General features: G+C 48.4%; 2 protein-coding genes across 2 annotated transcripts; one reads left to right on the top strand and one right to left on the bottom strand.

Annotated features, from left to right (window-relative positions):
• Positions 1-324: 324 nt before the first annotated feature.
• KRP23_14810 (uncharacterized protein) lies at positions 325-4,672 on the bottom strand (the record flags this gene model as incomplete). Its single annotated transcript, XM_067885677.1, has 2 exons — positions 325-552; positions 4,469-4,672. The coding sequence occupies 2 exons, from the start codon at positions 4,670-4,672 to the stop codon at positions 325-327; spliced, it is 432 nt and encodes a 143-aa protein (XP_067737323.1).
• Positions 4,673-7,702: 3,030 nt separating this feature from the next.
• Positions 7,703-8,116, top strand: KRP23_14811 (uncharacterized protein; the record flags this gene model as incomplete). The annotated part of the gene is made up of 2 exons (XM_067885678.1): positions 7,703-7,827; positions 7,891-8,116. 2 exons carry the CDS (start codon positions 7,703-7,705, stop codon positions 8,114-8,116), a joined length of 351 nt encoding a protein of 116 aa, XP_067737324.1.
• Between the last annotated feature and the right edge of the window lie 14,313 nt (positions 8,117-22,429).

Here is a 22,429-nt window from a genome sequence, read left to right on the forward strand (position 1 = left end):
ATATTCTCGCCACTATCAACGTCTCTGCAGAGGCGCTCAAGCTTGATTGTCGCTTTGCACAGTTGGTGTCAACGTTGAGCGCCCTAATGGCTCTGCGAGAGCGGATCGTAACTGCGTCCCCAGGAGTCTACACAGCCGACGTTCTGAACGAAGTTGAGGAGGACATTGCCCACGTTTGCCAAGAAGATAACAATGCTGAAGAATGAGAAGGCGTCTGTGTAGTCGATGACGACTCTGCCCATGTCTGAGCAAGGATAAAAGCGTTGCTAAACAACTAGAAGACGTCAATGTAGTTCAGGTACATTTTTGAAATAAATGTTCAATCTACACTCGGTTGCGGTTGATATTGATTTGCGGTCTAAGCGCGTTCGTAGCACGAAGTTTCTGCACGATAAAATCTCTCATATAGCTGCGTCCCTCTTCAACAACAAGATCGCTCGACATGTACCCCATGAGGTTGGCAACATCCTTGTTTTGGTGACCCCTTCCTGGATCTCGAAATGGCCGGATGGGGTCGTCAAAGATGCCGTAGTCTCTGTCCGACAGCATACGCTAGCTGATAGCGTAGTTGTGCAAAACCATAGCTGCATATATGGTTCGAGTAGCGTTTAGTAAGTTGCGCTCGATTGGAGCTCGAAACACCCTCCACTTTGTCGTCAGAAGCCCAAACGCCATTTCGATGCGTATGCGAAGTTGACTTGCATGGAAATTGGTACTCATCTGCAATTTGGTTGCGAGAAAATGGTGTAAGCAAATGCTCGCCCACCGGATAAGCATTGTCGCCTATGATGTACATTCCAGCAGGCAGCGAACCGAGCATCCTGGCCACACTGGTATCTCTAAATGCACGTGCATCGTTTGTGCTTCCTGGGAAACTGGCGTCGATAGCAGTAAAGCGACAGTGTGCGTCACAAACCGCTTGCACGTTTATACCAGAACACGAGTAGTGACCGCTGAAATACCGTCCCGTGCCAACAGCACCAGCATCTGCAGCGGTAGGCGACTTAATTACACAGAGCTACCCATCTACACAACCGATGCAACCATTCATCACGCCCCCCGCAGTGATCGCCTTGAAGTCTTCCAGTACGACCTCCTTCTCCGAGTCCGATTCTGGAAACACAATGCGTAGTTCCTGGAGTGCAAGAATTGCTACCATAGTAGAATCTATCACACGGTAGTAGGAAGGACTACTAATTCCAACAGTACGGCGGACATCAAGATATGATCCTCCTGCCAAGTAGCGTAGCGTACTCATGAGCATCATTGCCGGCGATATCGGGGACACGCCGCTTGAGTTGACAGATTGTTGGACGTCTAGTTCAAGCCGAGGAGTCAAGAGCCCCAATAGGTGCGAAAAGCTCTCTGCAGACAGTTGAAAGGTGCGCTCAAACATGTTTCATTCAGCAACATCTCGATTTCAAGATCGACATCAACACGCCGGCGTGATTACCGCGCTCTCCGCGTACGTCGAAGAATCACAAACAGCAGAAGCGCTAGGCGAGCATTTCGCTGATTCCTGCGGCGACGAGAACTTGCAACGACTTCAAGAACGCTGTCCATGCGTTGGCGCTGATAGCCCGACGAAGAAAGAGGTTTTACGCTAAATCTGGAGTCATCGCTTCGCCATCACCACCATACACACGGGTTAAGAATAAATGTTAACCATCCCGGTCCACTTACTCGGGCCACTAAGTTTATTGTTGTTTTTAGCGAAGTCGAACACAAAAAGTGCGATCCACCAGCACGCTCGTCCACTTGCACAAAATCGGCTAAGAACGACCCTAATGTTGGTGTCAAGTTGACCTGCTGGAAAGAAGACTTGCGAGGAAGAGGAATTGAGTTGTGATTGAGAGATTAAGTTGGCGGAGCTTGCCAGTAGAGCTGACGTCTCTCATGGCCATTCAGGTGTGTGTGGCTACATTGTGTAGTGTACATCCTATTGTGTAGTTACCATAGCTTATAATGAATGAACATGCTTGATAGTAGGATTAGTGTGGTACACGCGAGGGAGCCCTCTGCTTTCATCCATTCCCGCAACAGTTGGCGGAAACCTTGACCGTCAGTGGGGATATGATGTCTAAGACAACATACACACTGTACCGTTTATCTGGGCAGCTTCTTTTCTGAGCATTGCACACGTACATCAGAGGTCGATAGCTAGGAAAAGTACGAAAGCAGTAAAGTTTCAATTGATTGCAGCACAAAAAATGAGAATCCAGAACACGCATCACAAGTCTACGCTTCATCCCCCGCCACAGCTCTGTCGGAGTCTTCATCACCATTCTTCTCATCTCTCTCAGAAGCTGAACGCTGGCGACGCTTCTTGCCCGGGTGCACTGCAGGAGGCCGGTCACGCAGCTTGTGCTTTTGCAGCAGGCTGCGCGGGATATCGTTTCCATTGTTCCAGTCACTATGCTAGATAGCAAAGCATGTTTTGTCCCGGCCTCGCGCTGCGTTGCAGAAGTATTTCCTGCAGAGCGAAAGCAGCGTTAGCATGGACGGCACAGAGTCAACCGCCAACGGAGACGTACCGGCGATTCTCTGTCGAGCACTCAGGACAGAAGTACTTCGTGTACTTTCTCGGCTTGGTCTTGAACAGCGCGCACACTTTGCAGGAGCGCTGACGCTTCTGGAGTCCTTGCTCGTTGTCCACCGTGTCTGGGTTTTCATCAAGGCGATGCCCACCCATCTCAGTCGTACGCTCGGGTGCTGGATCTGGTGGAGCAGCTGCACGTGCAGGAGAATGCTGTCCTTTCGCGAGCTGTTGTTGCCCTCTGTTTGAAAACACAAGCAAACATAACACATATAGTTAGCCACTGGAACAATTATGTTGGTTTAGTCAACATAGCGCACCTCGATCGTTTTGTAGGCCTCGGCACTGTCAACCTCTAGTAGCTGTTCCAATAGCACTTCGAAGAATGCGTAACGCTTCGGAGGACGCTTCTTTCCCTGCGGTCGGTTGTCGTTCAGCTTCTTGTGGTGGCGGAACACGATAAACGCGTTCACCAGGGCCATGTCGAACAAGCCGAGGAAGAAAGTCTTGTAATACTTCCTCGTCTTGTAGCTGAGCTGGACGCTATACCGCTGCATCTGGAGTTGGTCATGGACGTCGACACCTCCCATCCAGCGGTGGTAGTCCCGGACCAACTCGGGTCTTGGCTCTACAGTAGATTTCAATCCTGCAATTGCAACACCATCATTATGCTAGCTTATGTTGCAATAAAGAGCTCATGACACGTGGTTTATGTTGTACCGAATACAACATAAGCACTTGAGCAAAAACAAAAGAGACTGTGGCAAGGCCGAAGCCTACCACAGCCAGAGTTTCGTACCTCAAGCAATACGCTGTCTCAGCGCATGTCGCCACGAACACCTTCGTCCCCCACTTGTGGGGTTTGTCCTTGTTGAATTGGCGAGTCGGGTTGTAGTGAGAACGGGATGGCAACGTCGCTTCGTCGAAGCTAATCACAGGCGGCGCACGATATCCACGAGCAAAAGTCCTCTGCAATACATCCACTACCGGCCGAATCTTCCACGCGCGATCGACGCTTGCGCTTGGAAACTTGTTGTTCGAAAAGTGAAGATAGCCCATTATATGGAAGAACCGGTGCTTGGTCATGAAGAGGTTGAATCGGTTCGTAGGTAGCGCGCCCACTTGCTTCGTAGACCAATGCGCGCCAATGCGCAGCAATGCCTTTGCGCATAGGTATGAGCATGCGCACAATTAGCAGACTCATGACGCGCAGCACCTCCCACGGCTCGATATCTGGCACACGCGCAAGTCGACTCCGGATATCGCCCAACTTTTCTAACTCCTGGCCAGCCCGACGCTGCTGCGAGCGGATAGCTCTCGCTCTCTGCGCAATCGACTGTGTGTGATACCGATTACTTTCGGAGGCAATCTGAGTCCAGAGCTTTGGGGGCATGAAGTAGAAGAGCAATGCTAGCGGATCGTCACCCACTGCCATGACACTGTTGCTCGGTCCGTAAGGCCCTTCGTACAAGTCTTCATAAGTTGGGTCCGGACCAAACTTTTCTGTAGCAGCAACCCACAACAGTTAGCTTATGATGACACTAATGTTGGAGGAGACCAACGCAAATTTTCACTTGTGTTGTACATGAACAACATAACGTACCGTATTCCCAGCCGTGCGTCCGCATCATTGATATGGCCGTCTTGTTGTGCGATCGAGCTGCAAGCCGACTCGGGCAAGTCCTCTCCTCCGTCGTCTTCTAAATCATCGTTTGTCAGCTCTCCAATGTCCCAGTCACTCCCACCATCGTCATCACAGCTTTCTTGGTCCTCTTCCACCGAGATATCTTCATCAGAATCCAGATAGATGTACGCGTAGGCCGCAGCATCCATCAGGTTGGTATCACCATCGACGACACACTGCGACTGCATTGGCAACAACTCCGAAGCTGCCACATCTTCGTCCGAACTACTTTCACCACTTGCACTCACATCCTCAAAGATTGCCCGCCGTCTTTTGCGTTGATTCCCAATGGAACTAGCCGTCTCCGTCGCGTCTGTCACAGGTGGTCTGTCCACCACCGTCTCCGCCTCCTTCTCCTCCGCCAAGTCTGCCACAGGCGGGCTGTCCACCACTACCTCCACGCCCTTCTCCTTCGCCTCCTGCTCAACGTGCACGCTGCCCTCCTCCGTCATCTCTGCCTCTTTCGCCTCGGACGCAGGCGCCCCCCTCTCTTTTGCCTCCGCCTCAGCACCCCTCGCTGCCTGCCGCTGACTCCATCGGCCTCCAGATCGCCATGGTCGCAGTGGTACGTTTAGCGCCCTCCTTCCTCGTTCTTTTCTTCTCCGTTTTTTCTTCTGCCCCCCCCCCCCCCTCCCCGTTCTTAGGCTTGCTCGCAGCCCGTCGAATGCGACGCGCATGCCTGTCGCTCAGAAACGCCTCCCTGCACAGACGGTGCCCCTGCTCCGTCAGCTTGCGCTGTGGTTGCTTTCCGGTGCCGCCGACCATCTTGCTCTCTTCTCGCCGTTTTGAAGAATGAGGACTTTGCTTGGAGCCACTCGTCCGTGGAGGGTGACGAGTACAGTCTTTATTTTTTATCACGCTCCCGCAACTGCATCTTTGCCGAAACCTAAGCCTGTGCATTTGACTATTTTCCACCCAAACCGTTCTCTTGATTTCACTATGGAGTGAAAGTGACAGTACTCACATACAAATCCCAAGTATAAAAGTTCCTTATGTTCTACCTCCAACATAACATAGAAGCTGCGAAAAAAGTGAAGCAAGCCATACACCTCTTATATCCTACGGTACAACATATGGGAAGTAAGAGGTTAAGATTTTTTTTTCCAAATCAGGGTAGGTTCATCAGTGTATTTCCCGTCTTTATAATATATAATAAAAGATACGATCAGTAATCATCTCGACACACTGAAACCTAGTAAGATTCAGGTATCAGGCGCTTTCACGCAAACAATTAAAGCTGATTTGTTACAAGAGATTGGCAAAGTAAATACCGGTACAGTGAATTTGTAAAAGGGCGATTTTCGCGCCCTTTAACAATCAGACGGCTTACATTTGTAAACTACGACTCCGTTCCAGAACACTTCTCCACTTCAACAATTGGTTTGTTTCAGATTACTTGTCCTCTTTTTATACTAAGATTAACGATAGGATGATGATGTGACGCTACAAAACGCACGTATAACCGAGACAGTGTAGTCAGAGCAGGGGAAGTTTTCTCTCCCGGCCAAACTTGGCTTTTCCCATGTGCGCCAGCTCGTCGGTGTTCTCCCCTTGTTCTACTCCGTTGCACACTGCAGCGAGAGGTAGATGGTGTTCAGAATCTCCTCCAGCAATTCCCAGTACGCCTCGGCCGTGACGTTCACCAGCTCTTCTACGGTGCGCGCTGAGCGTAGTTGTTACCGGGGTTTGATAGCGGTAAACGCATCGAGGTCTAATCATTCATGTCAGGGCTATTCGGCGGTTGAAACTTTAGTACATTGACAACGGCGCAAAACTCTGGGTCATTGGGGGGAGGCATTATCTTGCAGAACCGTAATGCGCACACCTCTTCCTTCCCCGGCCATTTTGACTTGATCGCAGGCAGCAGCTTGCCGATGAGCATTTTACTGTAGTTTTCCTTTGAAGTTGTATTGGCCTTAACTAATGGCGCCCCTGCAACTTGGTTGCGGTTGGTCATCTGCGCTAGCGTGTGCTCTACAGACGCCCGTGTCCCAAACTCCCCGCCGAAAATACACTCACCGGCCGCATTGTACCGTGGGCAGGCCACGCCCGCTAGCATCATCACTTTCGTAATGTACAGCTTATTCTTAAGCTGTTCACGAGTTTTATGTTGATATTTGTGTTTGTAAGTTAACGCAATCGATTTGCTAAATAACTTTGGAATCGTGAGCTGGGTTTGAAGACATAATAATCTTTTTTCGTAATCCGGCTGTAAAGTAATGATATTAGCCCAAGAAAATGCTACAGCATCGTCAACGTTTTGCGATTATCCTCGTAATAGCTCAATCTATGAAACCACCCCCTGACTGAAAAATTGCAGTATTACCGTAAAATTCGGATTCAGTAAGACAGTGGTAAAAAGTTTGATCCTAACACAACATTCATGAAAAGGCTACATTATTTACGAGAAGTAAAAAGTCTAATTCGCGCAGCACTATTCTCTCAGCGCTGGCAGATCCATGCAATCCAATCTCACTTCTCGATGAAGCACCGCCCAAAAAACAAGAATAAAGTGAAGCTGAAAGCACTCGCAGTAGACCGATATACATCAAGAACCCAGACTTGGAGAAAAACTAAGTACAAAGTGTTTTATCCAATATTCACACGTTAATACTCACATTGTATTTGTTAGACTTTTAGATTGGATAATCGAAATGAGAAAGAATCGCTTTCTCTGTGTGTCCATAAAGTGCCTGCTGCTCATGTTGACGCGGTACGACCCGGATCACGTTAAAACCCGTCCGTGGTGGAAACATCTCGTTTCTACGGCGCTTTCTGAAGCGTAATCGCCTGTCAATTCGCCGGATCTCACACAAAGGCAGAAAGAAGCGCCCGGACATGGAGGTAGTTGCCTAAATTGCTGCTTTATCTTTATTTTATTTAACTGTTTTCGTTTTTTGTGGTAAATAGCTTGTTGCAAACGTATTTTCGCAGTGAATTCAGCATGATATCGAGGAAGATGGCATCCTATCGGCGGAGCGCGGCGATGCCAATCTTGCTGCCGTGTTTAACATGGATCCACCGGCCACCTACATCGATATGGCCGGCAAGACAACCGTTGATTTCACGGGAAACCCAACTGTGGACGTGATGTGAGGTACATTTTATTATTTTTGTACGGTTTAAGCGGAATTTGGCTAATTTTACGTACGTTTGAGTGAAGTAACTGGCTTTAGAGCTTCAATGTTTCTCACAGCATCAGCTACAGGCATTAAATTGCCCCCGCTGATCGTTTTTGCGGGTGTTCCAGGGGGACCCGTATCCCAGGAGGTTTGGAACCCTGCATTTGGGTCTCCAGAAGCTGAACATACCGTTCAGAAGAAGGCATTTTGCAACGAGACAGTGGATAGAACGAGTAAATTTTCGCACTTTTATTTAGAATTTTGTTTCTACAATCTAAATTTGTGTTTATGGAAAAGGTTTGGAAACCTAGCGTTAAAGGATGCAGATTACTACTGTTAGACAGCCTCAAGGTTCACAAAATGGCAACGGTGAGGGAATCACTGGAGCAGGGCTGCACGCAAATGCAGTTCGTGCCGCCAGGTATCACAGGCCTGTGCCAGCCGATGGACGTGGCAGTGATGAAGCCATTCAAGGACGCATTTCGGTACTTTATATTTTTACGATGTAATTTATGTTCGTAACCTTTTCGTATCATTTTATTCTGTAGGAAGCTTTATCTGGAGCATCACCTTGACAACCCGTTCCCAACTTCGACATCGGAGAAGCGGGTGCTCATCTCGCGCTTCGCTATTAAGGCGTGGGAAGCTGTCAAGCCTGACACGATCCTGAGGGGCTTCGCCCGAGCAGGCGTGGTCCCAACAGGACCTCGTGACCGCGATGGCCGCCGAGTGGCTGTAATTGTCGCCGATGCACTGCTAGTGCAAGACAGATAGACCTTTAAAATTCTGGCACTACATGTTCATTTTCTACTAAATTTGCTTATTATTGCGCGTGTAGTCATTTGGCCGGACGGGGTGACACCCTCATGGCTACTGCAAGTTGCCTCTTTTTTTTTCATTCACCGTGGTGTTTTTACGACTGTCGCATTCAATCCGTTTGCCTTACTGAATCCGATTTTTACGGTACAAACGAGGTTTTATTCGATGTTATGATCATGATAGCTATTCTGCCCTAACCTAAGCGCTTTTCATCCAATCATAATCAGGTACATGTTATCCTGGGTTTTATGAAGCATTTTATTATTGATTGAGAATTTGCTGTGCCAACGCGATAATTCCACCATGGTATGCCTCCACTGCAAGTGGAAGTGAAGTTACCGACGCACGATTGCAGTATGCACTTTTACCCACACGCACAAGCTTGAAGTCATTCCCTCCCTCGTGGGTGATAATGCACTCCACGACATTTTGTAGTGTCAGGAATCACTTATCTAACGTAATATGTTTTATCTCGCAAAAAACTGTTTCTACAGCTTCTATCAGCTTATGTACGTCGTTGGTTGGGTTCTTGTACTATAGCGACTGTATAGCGTTAAAGAACCCTAAATCCAGGATATTACAGTCAGGAGAGCGTGGTGTCTTGCACTTCATCGGAATGTTCCAACCCCGTTCCCTTTCCGCCGACACAACCTCTACATGGTCTTCGTTCACGTGCGGTCCGGCCTTGTTTTGCTGAACACGAATGACATTTGTCTTCTTCCCTGTATAGAATTGACAAAGTATGTGATTAAAAATAAATAAATAAACTTCAGTTTCATCTTACCAGGCCATTGACTGCGAATAGCAGGAAACACTGTGTTCTTCAGCAAGTCTACATATACGTACCGCGTCATTGAAATACTCTTCGTGATCGGTGTGCCAGCAGGTCTGTTGACGGAGCTTCGGAATGGCACTGTGTGCTCTACAAGTGGCCACATGCCAATTTTGCCGTCAAAATAACGATTTCGACCGATATCGTAGCATGAGCGAGCAACTGCAGCCAAAACCATTACTTTACCGATACACCGCTTACTTAGCAACGAGCGATGCGGAAGATTCTTATTAGACGTAAGGTAGTAGCGGTTTAACGCCTTGTACATGTTGAATCCTTTTTCATCAATGTGGACAACGTCATACATAGAGTCCAACCGGTACGAACGTGCTCCTACAACAAGAAGCTATACAAATACAAGTTAATAAAAAAGCTTAAATGAAAAGACAGTACAGCTTATATTCATAGAGAAATACGTACCGACGGGTCGACGCACGTGGCTACGAGCGAACGACAACCTCTGGTTTTTGTGATCGCTTGTCAGCGTGGACTTCACACGTGAGATGACCCGCCGGGAAGACTCGACCTTGCGTTAGTCGTGTAGCGTCGAGCGCGATATGTTTGTAGCTTCAGCCAACGCTCGGATGATTTGCCGCTTGCAGAGGGGCACTGCGGCGACAATCTGACCGAATTCAGCGACGGTGAAACGGCGAGAACGTTTCGGGTATGGCTGCCGTGGTGCTGTCAGCGCCTTGGGGCAATCCCTGAGTTTCCAGATGTTGTCGATGGAGCTGCGGCTCATGATGAAGGTGAGCACGGCTAGTTTCGTGCTGCCGCACAGGAGGCGGCTGTTTACACTGAGGTTAGACATGAAAAGAGCGACTGAAACGCGTTTGTGTCCTTCTTTGTTGGGGTCTTGGGCATGATGATCGGGTGGGGAGAAGTCTGGATGCAGGAAGCTCAAATGAGCTGAAGGCGGCGCCAAATTACTGACACCTACCTGGGTCTCAATTGAGACCTTGAAGCAATGACTGTTTCGATACCGACTGCCAAGGTGGCAAAAGCACTGAATCGCGTTTGCGAGGTAGCCGAACACCGTACGACAACGCACACGAAGTTGAACAAACTGCTGGGCAGTCTACGGCATGTATTCGTCCGGCAGCGTCATTCTTCCAGCGCGTGGCAGACCAAGCACGTGCAGCACCACGTTTTGGTCTGATTTCTGTATCGGCCGATACACTGGACGACTTGTGGTGGTTTGAGAAGATCAGGCGCATGGACCGTCTCAACTCGATTCCTATGACGCATTTTACTGAGCGCCACATTCCAGATATTCATATCAATATGCTAGCGACCGAGGTCTGTCCGCGCTGTTCCCAGCTCGTAAGCAGTACCTGCAGCTTCAGTTTGACACCGTTGAGTCAAAGCTGATCCACGACTTTAACCAATCCAGCCAAAACGATTTTGTATCAACGTGTGAGAGCTGATGAGCGTCGTCTACGCTTCATTGGTGTGGGGAACCCAGTGGAATACGTCTACATCGCGATCCGGTACACATGTAAAATTTTGGGTTGACAATCAGTCTGCTGTTGCATGGAGCAACAAACGATTCAGCCGGAACGCATTCGCGCAGATGCTATTCCAAATACCAAGTCTTTGTGAAGTGAAACACGGATTCTATTCTACGGTATCACATATCGCTGGTACCGCCAACGTCATGGCCGACGCAGGCAGCAGAGGGTGGCAATCTCCGGTATTGGCGCTGACGTTTTCTTGTCTTTCATCGTTGTGGCAACAGATTTAGATCCCGCACGGCTACAGAAATCTCTCGCGGTTCTGGGAGCGATACTGCGATGCGGGGGCTTTAACCCAAACGACTCGGCCCAAGTACACACGTTCATGGAAGCAGTGGGTGGCTTGGTGCCGACAGCTCCAACCGTGGCTTCAAGCAGCTACAACCGACGCTAACACATAGCAGCTTAGTGCATTGCGGCTTACCTTTGGCAGTACGGGATGAATCGACAGCACATCGGGAATACATACGCAACAATCTGCGGGAAACTGTGCGCAGTCCGCTGGTTTCACAAGAAAAGGGCAGGCTACGACCCGGGGGTCAACGCCAGTCACGCAAGTTTGCTGCGTAGTATTCGGCGTTTCACCAACCCTGTCATTAAGCAGCAGCCCCTGATCGCCCGCTTGCTCCGGGTCATTTTTGCTGAAATGGACCTTTCTCAACCGCGCGATCAACTCCTGTGGGGTGGCCAACTGCTGGATATTTCTTCCTACTCAGACGGTCAGAATACCTTTTCATCGGCCATAAGGTGCAAAACTACTTCATGAGGTTGTCGACCATCAAGTTCTTCGACAACGATGGCAAACCGGCAACTCCCAAAAGGGCAACATTGATGGGATTACTCTAAATTGGGCGAAGAACAATCAGTACTGACGTGAGGAGGGCCAATAACACCGCAAGTCAGGGGACAGAGTGTTGTGTCCAGTCCGGGCTGCTCGCTGGATATATCTAGGGTCTGAATCACTCGGCACAACCCCAGAAGGACCTGCGTTGACAACGCAAAATGGCAGGATCACATCGTACAAAGTCGCAGTGATCATCCTGAACGCAGTAGGAAGAGATGGCCTCGACCCAACTAGGTTTTCCACACACACGGCGCGAATTGGTGTCGCCACATCATTGCTTAATGCTGGAGTAGGCGTGGACTGCGTCACGCCGGCGAAGGCAGCACAGCCCCGAAGTAGTGACCGGCGACTGCCGTTGAAGTGCAGGACGGCAGCTGCTGGACGAACGCCAGTGCTGCCAGGCAGACGGAAGGCTACAGACGAAGAGTTGCATGGCGAGAACCCAAGTGGGACGACGTGTCAGCAAAAGCAGTCCAGGAAGCAGAGAGCGGAGCGGGGCGACGCGAGTGAGGCGGATGAATGTCGGAGAAGACGTGCTAGCGGAAAGATCCAGGGCGCAGAGGTCGCTGGCGTGCGGCGAAAGGTCGGTGGAGAACGATTTAGGCAGGGTAGTTAGGCGACGGGCAAGGTAGTTAGGAGACTGTTGGGTGGGCGATCGTTCACCTCGCCTCTCAGTTACCATTTGAGCGGGAAGAGCTTAAATCAAGTAACTACGCAGCAAACACAAACGACAAGTTGAGGGTCAGCTTTGGATATACATACTATAGAAGGCAAGGTAAACGCAGACGGAGGGCACGGGAGGTGGTTTGAGACCACCAGGGACAAGGGGATCTACAGCGTCCTCCTGGCCGTGTGTCAGCGCGTGGTCCAAGTGTTCGCCACGGTGAAGACCCGCGTTGACGATATATAGTGCATGGTGTACTCGGATACTTGCGGTGAGCAAGCCTACAGACGAACCGAGCGTTGCGGCTGCCGATAACGCTCACACCTGTGCTGTCTCCGTGCATGTGACGCCCCTGCTACCTGAGTAGCTGGCGTGTACGCGCCGACGCCTGGTCGGTTATGCTACCTACGGGCCTAGTCTATCCTCAGTGACGCCTCCAGCGACTATTCTGGGAGGGGTCGACTTATTATCAAGTTGATGGGCTATCGAACGCATTCGAGGAATACCCGGTGTTAACTTCCCAAGGTTCGGCAGGCCTAGCGCAACGCATGTGCTAAAGAGCAGCAGGCTGAGTCAAGATCCAAGCGCGCGCCGGACGGCAATCATTTCATCTGGGGTAGCCGCCACGCCTCTGGTGCTGAATGAAGCAATTCATTTGCCCCTTATTAGTTTTAGAGCTACGACTCGTTTGGTGATGTGCTAATTCTTTTCTGGACCAGATAAGTATACCAAGCAGGGCCTTTAGTCCGTTGTGCACCTGAGCCAAAGCGAGTACTTGTTAACAGAAAGCGACGTGTTGCGGGAAGGACTGCATATGTGGGACCGACCTGTACTATCGTTGTAGAAGCTAGTACATAATTTGCAGGTGAGATCTTAGCTAAAGATTTCAGTTAAACAATTGTTCTCATTTTCAATTTTAACGTATTGTTGAGCCAGAACACGCCATGTATTTCGTAGCCCTACATATATGTTTTATTAAAACCAGTTGGATCCTGCAGAGCAACAGGTGTTATTTTTCTGTTGCTTTAAATATATCGTGCAGAAACTGGCATCTGATTCCAATACAGCTACAGTTAGTGGTGAGAGAAGTACCTCGTGAAAGTAGCCGACTCATTAGGTGATGTACGGTCCTGAGCGAGAGAGAGACGAGTATCAGCATTCCCGTAGAGTTGTCGGTAATCATCCCGCAGAGCAGTATAACATGCAAAGAGAGGGTAGTCTAGCCCCCGGTGGTTTCGCCCCAGCACCGCGTACTAAACGTCTTGGCATAGATCTAGTGTGTTGGCATCCCTTGCGCTGCAAATATCCAAGAAACTCAGCTATCATATGACATACGTGTTTAGGCAGACTAGGTGCGTTTGTATAGCGGCGATAATAATAGCCACTGGACAACGTTCTCTAACTAGGGACAGGCCAGGCGGTGACGCAGTGTGGACACCCGACAAGTCGACTCGCGAGTACGAGGCACGGAAAACACTACAAACAGAGGACACCGACTTACGGTTGAACGATTCCCCAGTCTATTTACACATTTATATGCAAGTGCATACCGCTAGTCGATGATCTAACGCAAACACGTTTTACGCGAGGATAAAGATAGAAAAAGAGCATCGACTGGAGTGTAATTTGTAGATTCGAGGCTCATCACATTTGTCTGGGGCTCGTCTCGAAGGCAATGATTATAGTAAAGCACAACATGCATGCATTACTTATTTGTCAATACTTTTGTTTTTTGGCTGCTCTAGCGGCCTTTGCATTTCCCTTCCTTTTTCTTTTCTTTTCTTCCCATAACGACCACCGCGTTGCCACGACGAAGTAGAGAACAACTTCCCAGCACACTTACGAAGCTGGACTTCTCTTTTTTGAACATTGTGTTGAATTACTCCCGGTCCTCCGTGGTCGTAAAGGCGACACAATGTTCCTGAGTTCATTGAAGCAAAGTCTCGCGTAGACAACAAAGAGCAATATTGGATCGGTTTCTATTGAGACATCCATCGTGCGGCACACACTTACTATTACCAACTGACGAAAGATTCGTTTTTCCAATGGAGAGCTGGGGTCAAGTTGGAAGTCGCGAGAGTCCGATGCACGTGGGTTATGGCCGTGGGGTGGTATTTTCATCCCAAACTTGGATTGTTTTGCACTTTGGCTGATGTCGAAAATTCGTGTGGGGAATCCTGTCGACTCCGCCCACAGAATGTTAACGTACCCTCATTCTTGCGTGGTTGTGTGACACGAGACGGAGTGCAATTTCTCGATTGGAATCAATGGGCGACTAGTGACGTGGATATATGCTGATATTTGATTGGCTATAAAAAATTGAGTACTGGTTATGTGCTTTGCGCATGTTGAATGTGGAATTCGGCTGTGTTCCGCGGAGCGGATGCGGTCAGGCTTTAAGATGGGCCCCCCAGATTTGGAAGGTCAGATTCGGCTCCAAACAGCCGGAAATTGGATCTATGTCTGAATCAACCCCGTCCTCAAGCAGGTTAACCCAATGGAGTTGAAAATGCCTATGTGAACGTATCACATATGGTGTCCCGCCTTGCCTAAAGCCTGAGCGTGTGAATATCCGTGTACCCGGAGTGCATCTTAACCCCTTCAAACCGGGGATTTTTGGACACTCTTAAGTTGTATATACAGCGTAATAACATATAAACTTTGTATACTCTGTGGGAAGGGTGTGGAAGGGGGGAGGGCAAAGACTAGATTCGGTCGTGTCTTCCGCTGTATATTCTGCTTTGGCTAGGGTGCTCTATTCTGTATAAATACAGCACAACGGCGTCTTTGTAACTTACGACACCGCGTGCGTGCGGCCGGATATCCTCTTCGCAGTGGTTATGTCCGCTCCACCCCAGACTCGTAGGGGAAAATATGTCTAAAAATCGAAATAATGTGCTACGGACAGGTCTGTCATACCATCATACTAAAACCAAGTCACTACTGAGTGCCAATTGTGTAATCAAGTGATGACGATATATCGCTAATCCTATTAGACTCCAAGAATTGGATACATGGCCAACTTCTACAGGCGCAATCAAAGGAAGGTGAACATTGCTTGCTCCATATCTCCTCATAGACCGAACAGACAAGCAACCACAAGAAACGCAATCTGTTCAAGCATATTTCATACGCAGCAACGTGCAATGTACCTCAAGCTTAGTTACTCGGTGTCCTTGCGGCGACGCTTGGCAGGCGACTTTCCTGGAGATGCAGCAGCTTTCGTCGCGCGCACACGAATCCTACCCTTCTTGTTAGCTCGAATCTCTTTGCCGTTCTTGTACTCCGAGTGCCAGATCTCCCAGCAACTCATGATAGCGTTTTTCACTGGCCATTTTGGCTTCATACACAAGTATATCGGCCTCGGGAAGTCGCAGCCATCGCAGTAGTACGTAGTAGTTGCCCCACGTTTGCCATCGTCGTTCAGTATCGTGCAGACCTTGCAGTTCTTCTGCACTCGCTTGCGTTGTCCTGAATGCTCGCGCCAGTCGTCACCTTGCTTGGGGACGTGCCACTCAGCCCCTGGTGTCTCGTAGATTTCACCCGAAATACACTCACCTGGATATACAGGAAATCAACTCAGTATATACAGCTTAGCAAACGCTTCACATACAGAAGAAATACTTACCCGCTTGGAAAGTGTTTCCCTCGTATATGTATTCCGCCTTGAGCTCGATCAACTGCATGTGGAGCTTGCACATGTACTGCACGTGAGTCATCGCTTTCATGTTCCTCTTCTTGCGGTAGACGCGGTGCACAATGTATCCATTCGTAAGTGCGAGGTCAACGAGTCCCAAGAACAGCGACTTATAATACTTGCGAAACGTAATAGAGCGCTGCACCGAATATCGCTGCAAGCGGAAATGATCGTGCACATCAACTCCGCCCATGAACCGATGATAGTCCTTGATTACTTTGGGGCACGCGACTTCGTTCTGCTCGCCGGTCTTCTCGCGCCGAGCCACGCGATCCAGCGTCAAATTGCCTCCGACGGACAGGAAAACGGGCTTGCTATCCCCCACAATAGCAGCCATTTCGCGCACAAGCTTCGAACGTGCATACGTCAATGTTCCCCGCGGAATATCCTTGGGACGCTTCTTTTTCTTGTTTACCACTGCCTTGCAGAAGCCGCGGCGGTTCGTCATGATGGTATCAATAGTGAAAAAAACCATGAGTAGGAGCTGAACGGCCAAAACAATAGACGTGTAGAATCGATCTACCACAACAAGTCGCATCGACATTCCTGATGGTTTGTCACCGAAGACTTCCTTCAGATTCCGTACGACAGCAGCAGGTCCAGACTTCATATACACAGCTCCAGACTCGGCAATGTGCTGTTTTTTACCGCAATACACCTCGAAACTAACCCCACAGCACCACAGCACAAATACAGCGTAAGCAAACCAGCTAATACAGCATAATAAAACTCGCATTCTTACCGAATGCAGTAAGCGGATCGCGCACAGCAAAGCATAGACAGCTTTGTGCCCCACTTATGGGGCTTATCTTTCATATACATTCTGGTACGGTTGTATGACGATGCATTGCTTCATCAAATGAAAGTTCAGCAGGAGGAACGAAAGCGCTCACAAATGTCTGCTGCAAAACGTTCACCACTGAGTGAATTTTCAAGGCTCGGTCCGTCCTGGCGCGCGGGTCGTGGTTGCTGGTAAAATGGAGGTTCCGTGTGAGCTCCATGAATCGGTCGCGGCGTAAATACCTCCCGTATACACCACGCGAAATGGCGCCTTGATCATTCTGCTTCCAATGATTCGCCAGCTTCTCTCGATTTGGTATGACAGTCTGCGCGATGAGCAAACCGGTGTATACGCACAACTCGTGAGGCATTATCGGGGACACCGATTGAAACTCCTGGAGTACATCACGCCGTGTCTTGGTCCGCTCCGCTCTAACTTGCTTGTTCCTTTTCCGACCTCGCTTCTCCTTGCGCTCGAAATGCATCGACTCGAGGGTCCAACTGCTCGTGCATGTACTGGTTGCTGCTGTCAGCAATATGTTGCCATAATGCTACAGGCATGAAGAGGAAAAAGAGAGCGATAGGTGATGGTCCGCATTTCAATGCAGCTCTGGTAGGACCATGACTGCCTTGATATAGATGTGGATACTCGGAGTCCGACGAAACTGGCGTGTACGCCGTCTGAAGGTATGCGTTGACGTCGGGTGTCTCCAATTCGTGCCACCCAGTTATAGATCTTTCAAAGGTGGCCCAACGACATCCCCGGCAAGAATCTTCTCTTGTCCGCCCATAGAATCCAGGAACTGATCCGCGAAATGGCGCTCTTCGTCAGCAAACAAATCTTCGTCGTCTTCGTCAAATGTGTCAGAAGACGATGAATCCGTGTCACGTGCTTCCATATCGCTCAATTCGTCTTCCTCAGATTCCTCGCCAGAATCCAGCACCTGGTAGTCTTGGTCACCGGCGCTGGAACACTTGAGACTCTCAGAATCATCTCCTACGATGTCAATGACTTGTTGTTGATCTAATGAAGCAAATATACAGCATAATGTACATGTTAGGCCTAAGATGTATCATGTATATACAGCATAGTTGATGAACAAACCTCCAATAATATTCTGCTCGGCGCTCTTGGATTCAGCATCGCAACTTGGTTCCCTTTCCCCGAACTCATGATCGCTTCGTGCCGCGCTACTCTCCATACTTCGATGTACACCAGGATCTTTACCGCACTCGGACTCAGCTTGAACGACACCAGAAACTGTAAGATACATCATACCAAATCAATGTATGCAGCATAGGTATACAGGTTAGTAGATATTTCATGTACGTAACAAGCGAAAGATACGTACCAGACATAAGCTCAAGCACGGGCGACTCACTCGGTGCTGGAGACGTCTTAGCGGTCACTTTCGGAGCTGGTGGCTTGCGCGGTGTAGCCTTCAAAGCTTGCTTCCGTGCTGGACGCTCGGCGCTGACGCCAGTATTGATATCTTCTAGCACCTTGAGTTTCAGAGCGTTGAAATAGGCATTTCTTTGGTCCCTAACTACCACTTCATCAGCAGTGCTTGCTGTGTCACCTTCATCATTCTCCAAGTTACTGCACAGGTTGTCCTCGTCGGCCACACCCCAAGCTCGCAAGCGAGCAGTTGCTGCGTCCTCCGGACACTGCACTTCCAACACTAATTTTGAGTGGCGAAGGTGCGTTCACATAGGGATGATCTTATTGGTCGAAATGAGTGTATGTTGCGGCGGATGTAAAACCTCCTCTGTCATTGTTTTGTGTCCGTCACATCTTTCCGTCCAAATCTGTATCACTCCAGCATATGACGTGTATCATTCTTCCCGCAGTTTGTCGATTCCACTTGGACCCCACGCACAGAGGGCTAAGGCAATACACGTATGCTCTGTAGCGTTAATAGAGAACTCCGCCTCTGTTGATCCAACTTTTTGTATCATCTGAAGCTCGCCATCGTCAAACTTCAGCTAAATGAACTCGTCCATGGTGGGGTTGAGAACGATAAGTCCAAGGTTAGAGACGTCCGTATATAATTCGACACTGGGTATTGACATACTCCCAAACATGACTAGTGATATCAGCGTCACTCATCAAGCTGTAGAAAAGCACACTTCTTAGTCCAAATATTTTTTATCCGAAAAGTAAAAACATAAAACATAAAACCCAGCAACTTCAACCTCGCAGGTGCTGCGGTAGAGAATTAGCTATGTCCCCGTATTGCAAAAGTATAATATAATGCTTGGATGGCGTCTTTAATGAAGCACGACCACCAAACTACTGGATTGGATGTCGAATCAGAGAATGCATTACAATGATATTGTATGGCTAATGGTGCACGAACATACTGTTAAAAATTAACAGTATGAACACCAACCACTAGATATTGAGCTACATAGATCTAAACGACTCAGGAAACAGTACCGATTTCCGGGGTTTTCTTCTGGTCATATTCATGAATATGGGTTAAAAACAAACTTGAGAGGCCCAAGTTCGCTGATACCTACCATAAAGATGCCACGAACTGGAGCATACTCCAGTTTAGAGTCTGATTGATCATCAATAGTGTAAGACTGGACTGACCCCACTAAAGACAGAAGGGTTTGCCTCATTTGATCTACCACTTCAAACGGGAGAGCAAGTATATTCAAACAACAACGTGAAATACATATTTTGAAGAACGGGGTGCTACGGCATAAAGCCATTGCAAGATTCAGTCACACAAGCTCATCACTTACGCTATACAGCAAAGTATTAATGACTCGCCTTACAACAATCACTAACCAATTGCAATTTATCACCTAATCGAACATATTGTGTTCACCGTACTGGAATGTTATTTCCCCCGTTGTTGCGCAACGAGTCAACAGCAAATTTCGCCATTGACACCCAACCACCATGTTTCAGCATTCCGAGAGAGGTTACGGTTAAGAAGTGGTGCTAGCATTCCCTTGTATCTCGCATCGACCACTTCGCGCGAATGAATGGCCACTTTATAGTAGTATTTAGCTCCAATAAGCGCCTATCCCAGCACATTAACCCATTATCATACGTTCAATGAGCTTCAATACAGTGTCAAACTTTCCGCGTAATTGTATTCTCTGCACGGAATTACTTCGCCACTGTATTGAATGCTGAATTCACTTTTCTTCATTTCCTGATCCGCCACCAGAACGAAAGTGTTCCCGTTACAGTAATTTCGAAGCTGCCGCTCTGAAATTGCTGGTTACTGGATATCTGTTTGAGGCACCGTACCCCCGCACGCATTCAACTTGCTCCTGTAGCTAGTTACACATTGCTAAGTGCTGGTGATTGAAATCCAACACAATCGGCTTACACTACGATGGTCACAACTCCATAAGTAATCATCTGCGCGTGAGGGTTATCGTATGCAAGAAACACGTGACATTTTATCAAGCAGCTTTGCGTTAGATTCAGAAAAAAAAATCCTTATTGTATACGACATAAGTCATTGAACGAAAATGTAGGCGCAGTTATGTCCGTTTAGTTGATAAAAAAAAACTGATTTTGATATTTAGATATAGGGTGCCATTTCGCGTTTATAACCCGAAGATGAGGTTAAAACAAGCCAATTCGTAACTGTTTTGCCGCTACGAATTGGCTTGTTTTAACCTCGTTTCGGGATTTTCAGATGAAAAGGGCTAAGCTTCAGGGGTACATTTGATTGGTAGTTGCTGATAAACATGTGAATATTTCAACAACAAAAAGCCAGTATGTCACCAGTGTTGGTCAATCGTATTCCAACAGACTGAATGTGTAGCGGGGCTATACAGTCGGTTCACCTCCTACCTTAGTGCAACATGCACTAATGGATACATTCAGGTTGACCACTCCACAGGGTGGTCCACATTCATAGCAAAAGCATATGACTGGTAGAAAGCAACATCTTTCTACCAATGAGAGTCATTCAATAGATAGGGGTTCTGCCAGTCATCCAATGGCAGAACCTCTCATTAGAAATATCAGTTTTAGGAGGAAACCCCATTTACAATCAATACAGTTCTCATTTAACACCAAAGCTATCGTTCGGTCCCTTTGTCTTAGTTTAAGTATACTTGCGGATACAAGTATACTGAACTTAAGTTAAATACACCTACGCTTCCTCATACACGTGCGCACACGTGTAAGCTTAAGTGGTGGGTCTAAGCAGACCCATTACAGAATGTAATGAGACAAGACATTATACACTCCCGAAGGAATTATAGCTGGTCTTCTTGCTTGATCTTCTAGGGCCATTAGCCTATTTTTGGTATCTTTATACCCGCGCTTGACGCACGTATATGATTGTAGACGTCTATTCCATTCTCTCGCGTGATAGCATCGAGGCCAAGGAGCACCTTGTCGACAGCGTCGTTCGCATTTTTGGGACGGTATATTGCGATCCTCCATTTGACCGTAGCCCAGATGAACTCGATCGGAGTGATACGGTGGCGTATACAGTAGGTAGTGTCCGTAGCGTGAAGCCGTCTCGTGAGCCTTGTACGCGGGTTGTTGTTTAAGCGGGGTTATCCGCTCCATCATCATAGATTTAGTCTAACTGAGTCTAAACCGCACGCCTACGAATATATCATCCAGTGGTTAGTAATAAAAAGGATTTCTATATAATGTGATCATATATTTTGCTGTCAGGCGTACGTACATACTGCTACGATGTTTTATTTACTCCTCATTGCTTAGTGGTGTAGGGCGCACCGACATCCACTTGAACAACGAACAGGCCTCTTTAGGGCCAAACCGTCGACGAACTTTCCGCTCTTGCAGTCTGTTGGACTCGGCTGCTGGCGCATTTTGTGCGGGTGCAAGTAGTCGTTGTTGTTTTGATCGTCCCTTTGATTTTCATCGTCGAAGTAGCTGCTACCGAACTTGCCCCCATATTCACAAGGTTGCTCATCTTCGTGGTTGCTATCACCCTCGGCTGCATCGATATCGAGTGTTCAACCATATATCGAGTTAGTGGAGGTGGATAAACGACGCACACGAACGTCCAAAATGTATTGAGAATGTGAGAGAGCCGATGGCTGGAAGCGAGCAAGAGCAGAGTTCATTGTTGGGATTGCAGAAATCATTGAGTGGGTGATCTTTGAAAGCCGCACAGAAACACCTTAATCAGCAATGTTCCAAAGAAGAGTCATGATGATAAAAAATTACAGTGTATCGCCTAAGACATGCTTCCACCACCACCATCGCTGTGGGATACTGAGGCCGTTTTGGCGTATTTTGTGATAAGGCTGTTCGATACGATTTTAACGATTACAAATGGACACCCAAATAGTCGTTTTGTGTATGGATTCCATTACCAACACCTAACACGATCTTCGAAAGATGTCTATTGACCTGATTGGTTGGTGGAAGATGACCCTCCATGATGACTGCCACTGCAACTTCCAAGGTCCTGGGCCGGCGCTGGCACCGACTGCACCCTGCCGGACACAGTATAGTTTCCGTCCATGGGGTTATGATCTGTGTGGCAGGTACGGTGTCGTTGTTCACTTCTTTTTCCTTGGTTTGTCGTTACATCGTCTTCCAGGCACTCTCCCATTTTCGGCGGTTTCTGTTGTCTTGAAACGTGGGCCAGTCCTGTTGAGATCCGAGCTCTTTGTGTTGTCACCTTGAGCGGAATCCTCTTGTTCTTCCACTTGGGCTGGAATGCCATAGTAGGGTTGCTTGGGGAGAGTGTGGTATATGTGGGAAATGGCTTACCGATTTCGCAGCCTTGTCCTTCTTCCCGTGGGCACCCTGAAGGAGGGTTACCGTTTACCGATCTAAATTCCCGTGTTCATTTCAGGCGACAATTCGCCACTGCGACTCGTAGCGGATCCCCAGCAGGATCTCGCGTGTCTGCTGAGTTTGTCGGCGTGCCTCTTGTATGCACCGACAGGAAACTTGCGCTCGTGCCCTGT

This window comes from Phytophthora ramorum (assembly GCF_020800215.1).
Source record: "Phytophthora ramorum isolate Pr-102 chromosome Unknown Phyram_PR-102_s0022, whole genome shotgun sequence".
NCBI lineage: Eukaryota > Oomycota > Peronosporomycetes > Peronosporales > Peronosporaceae > Phytophthora > Phytophthora ramorum.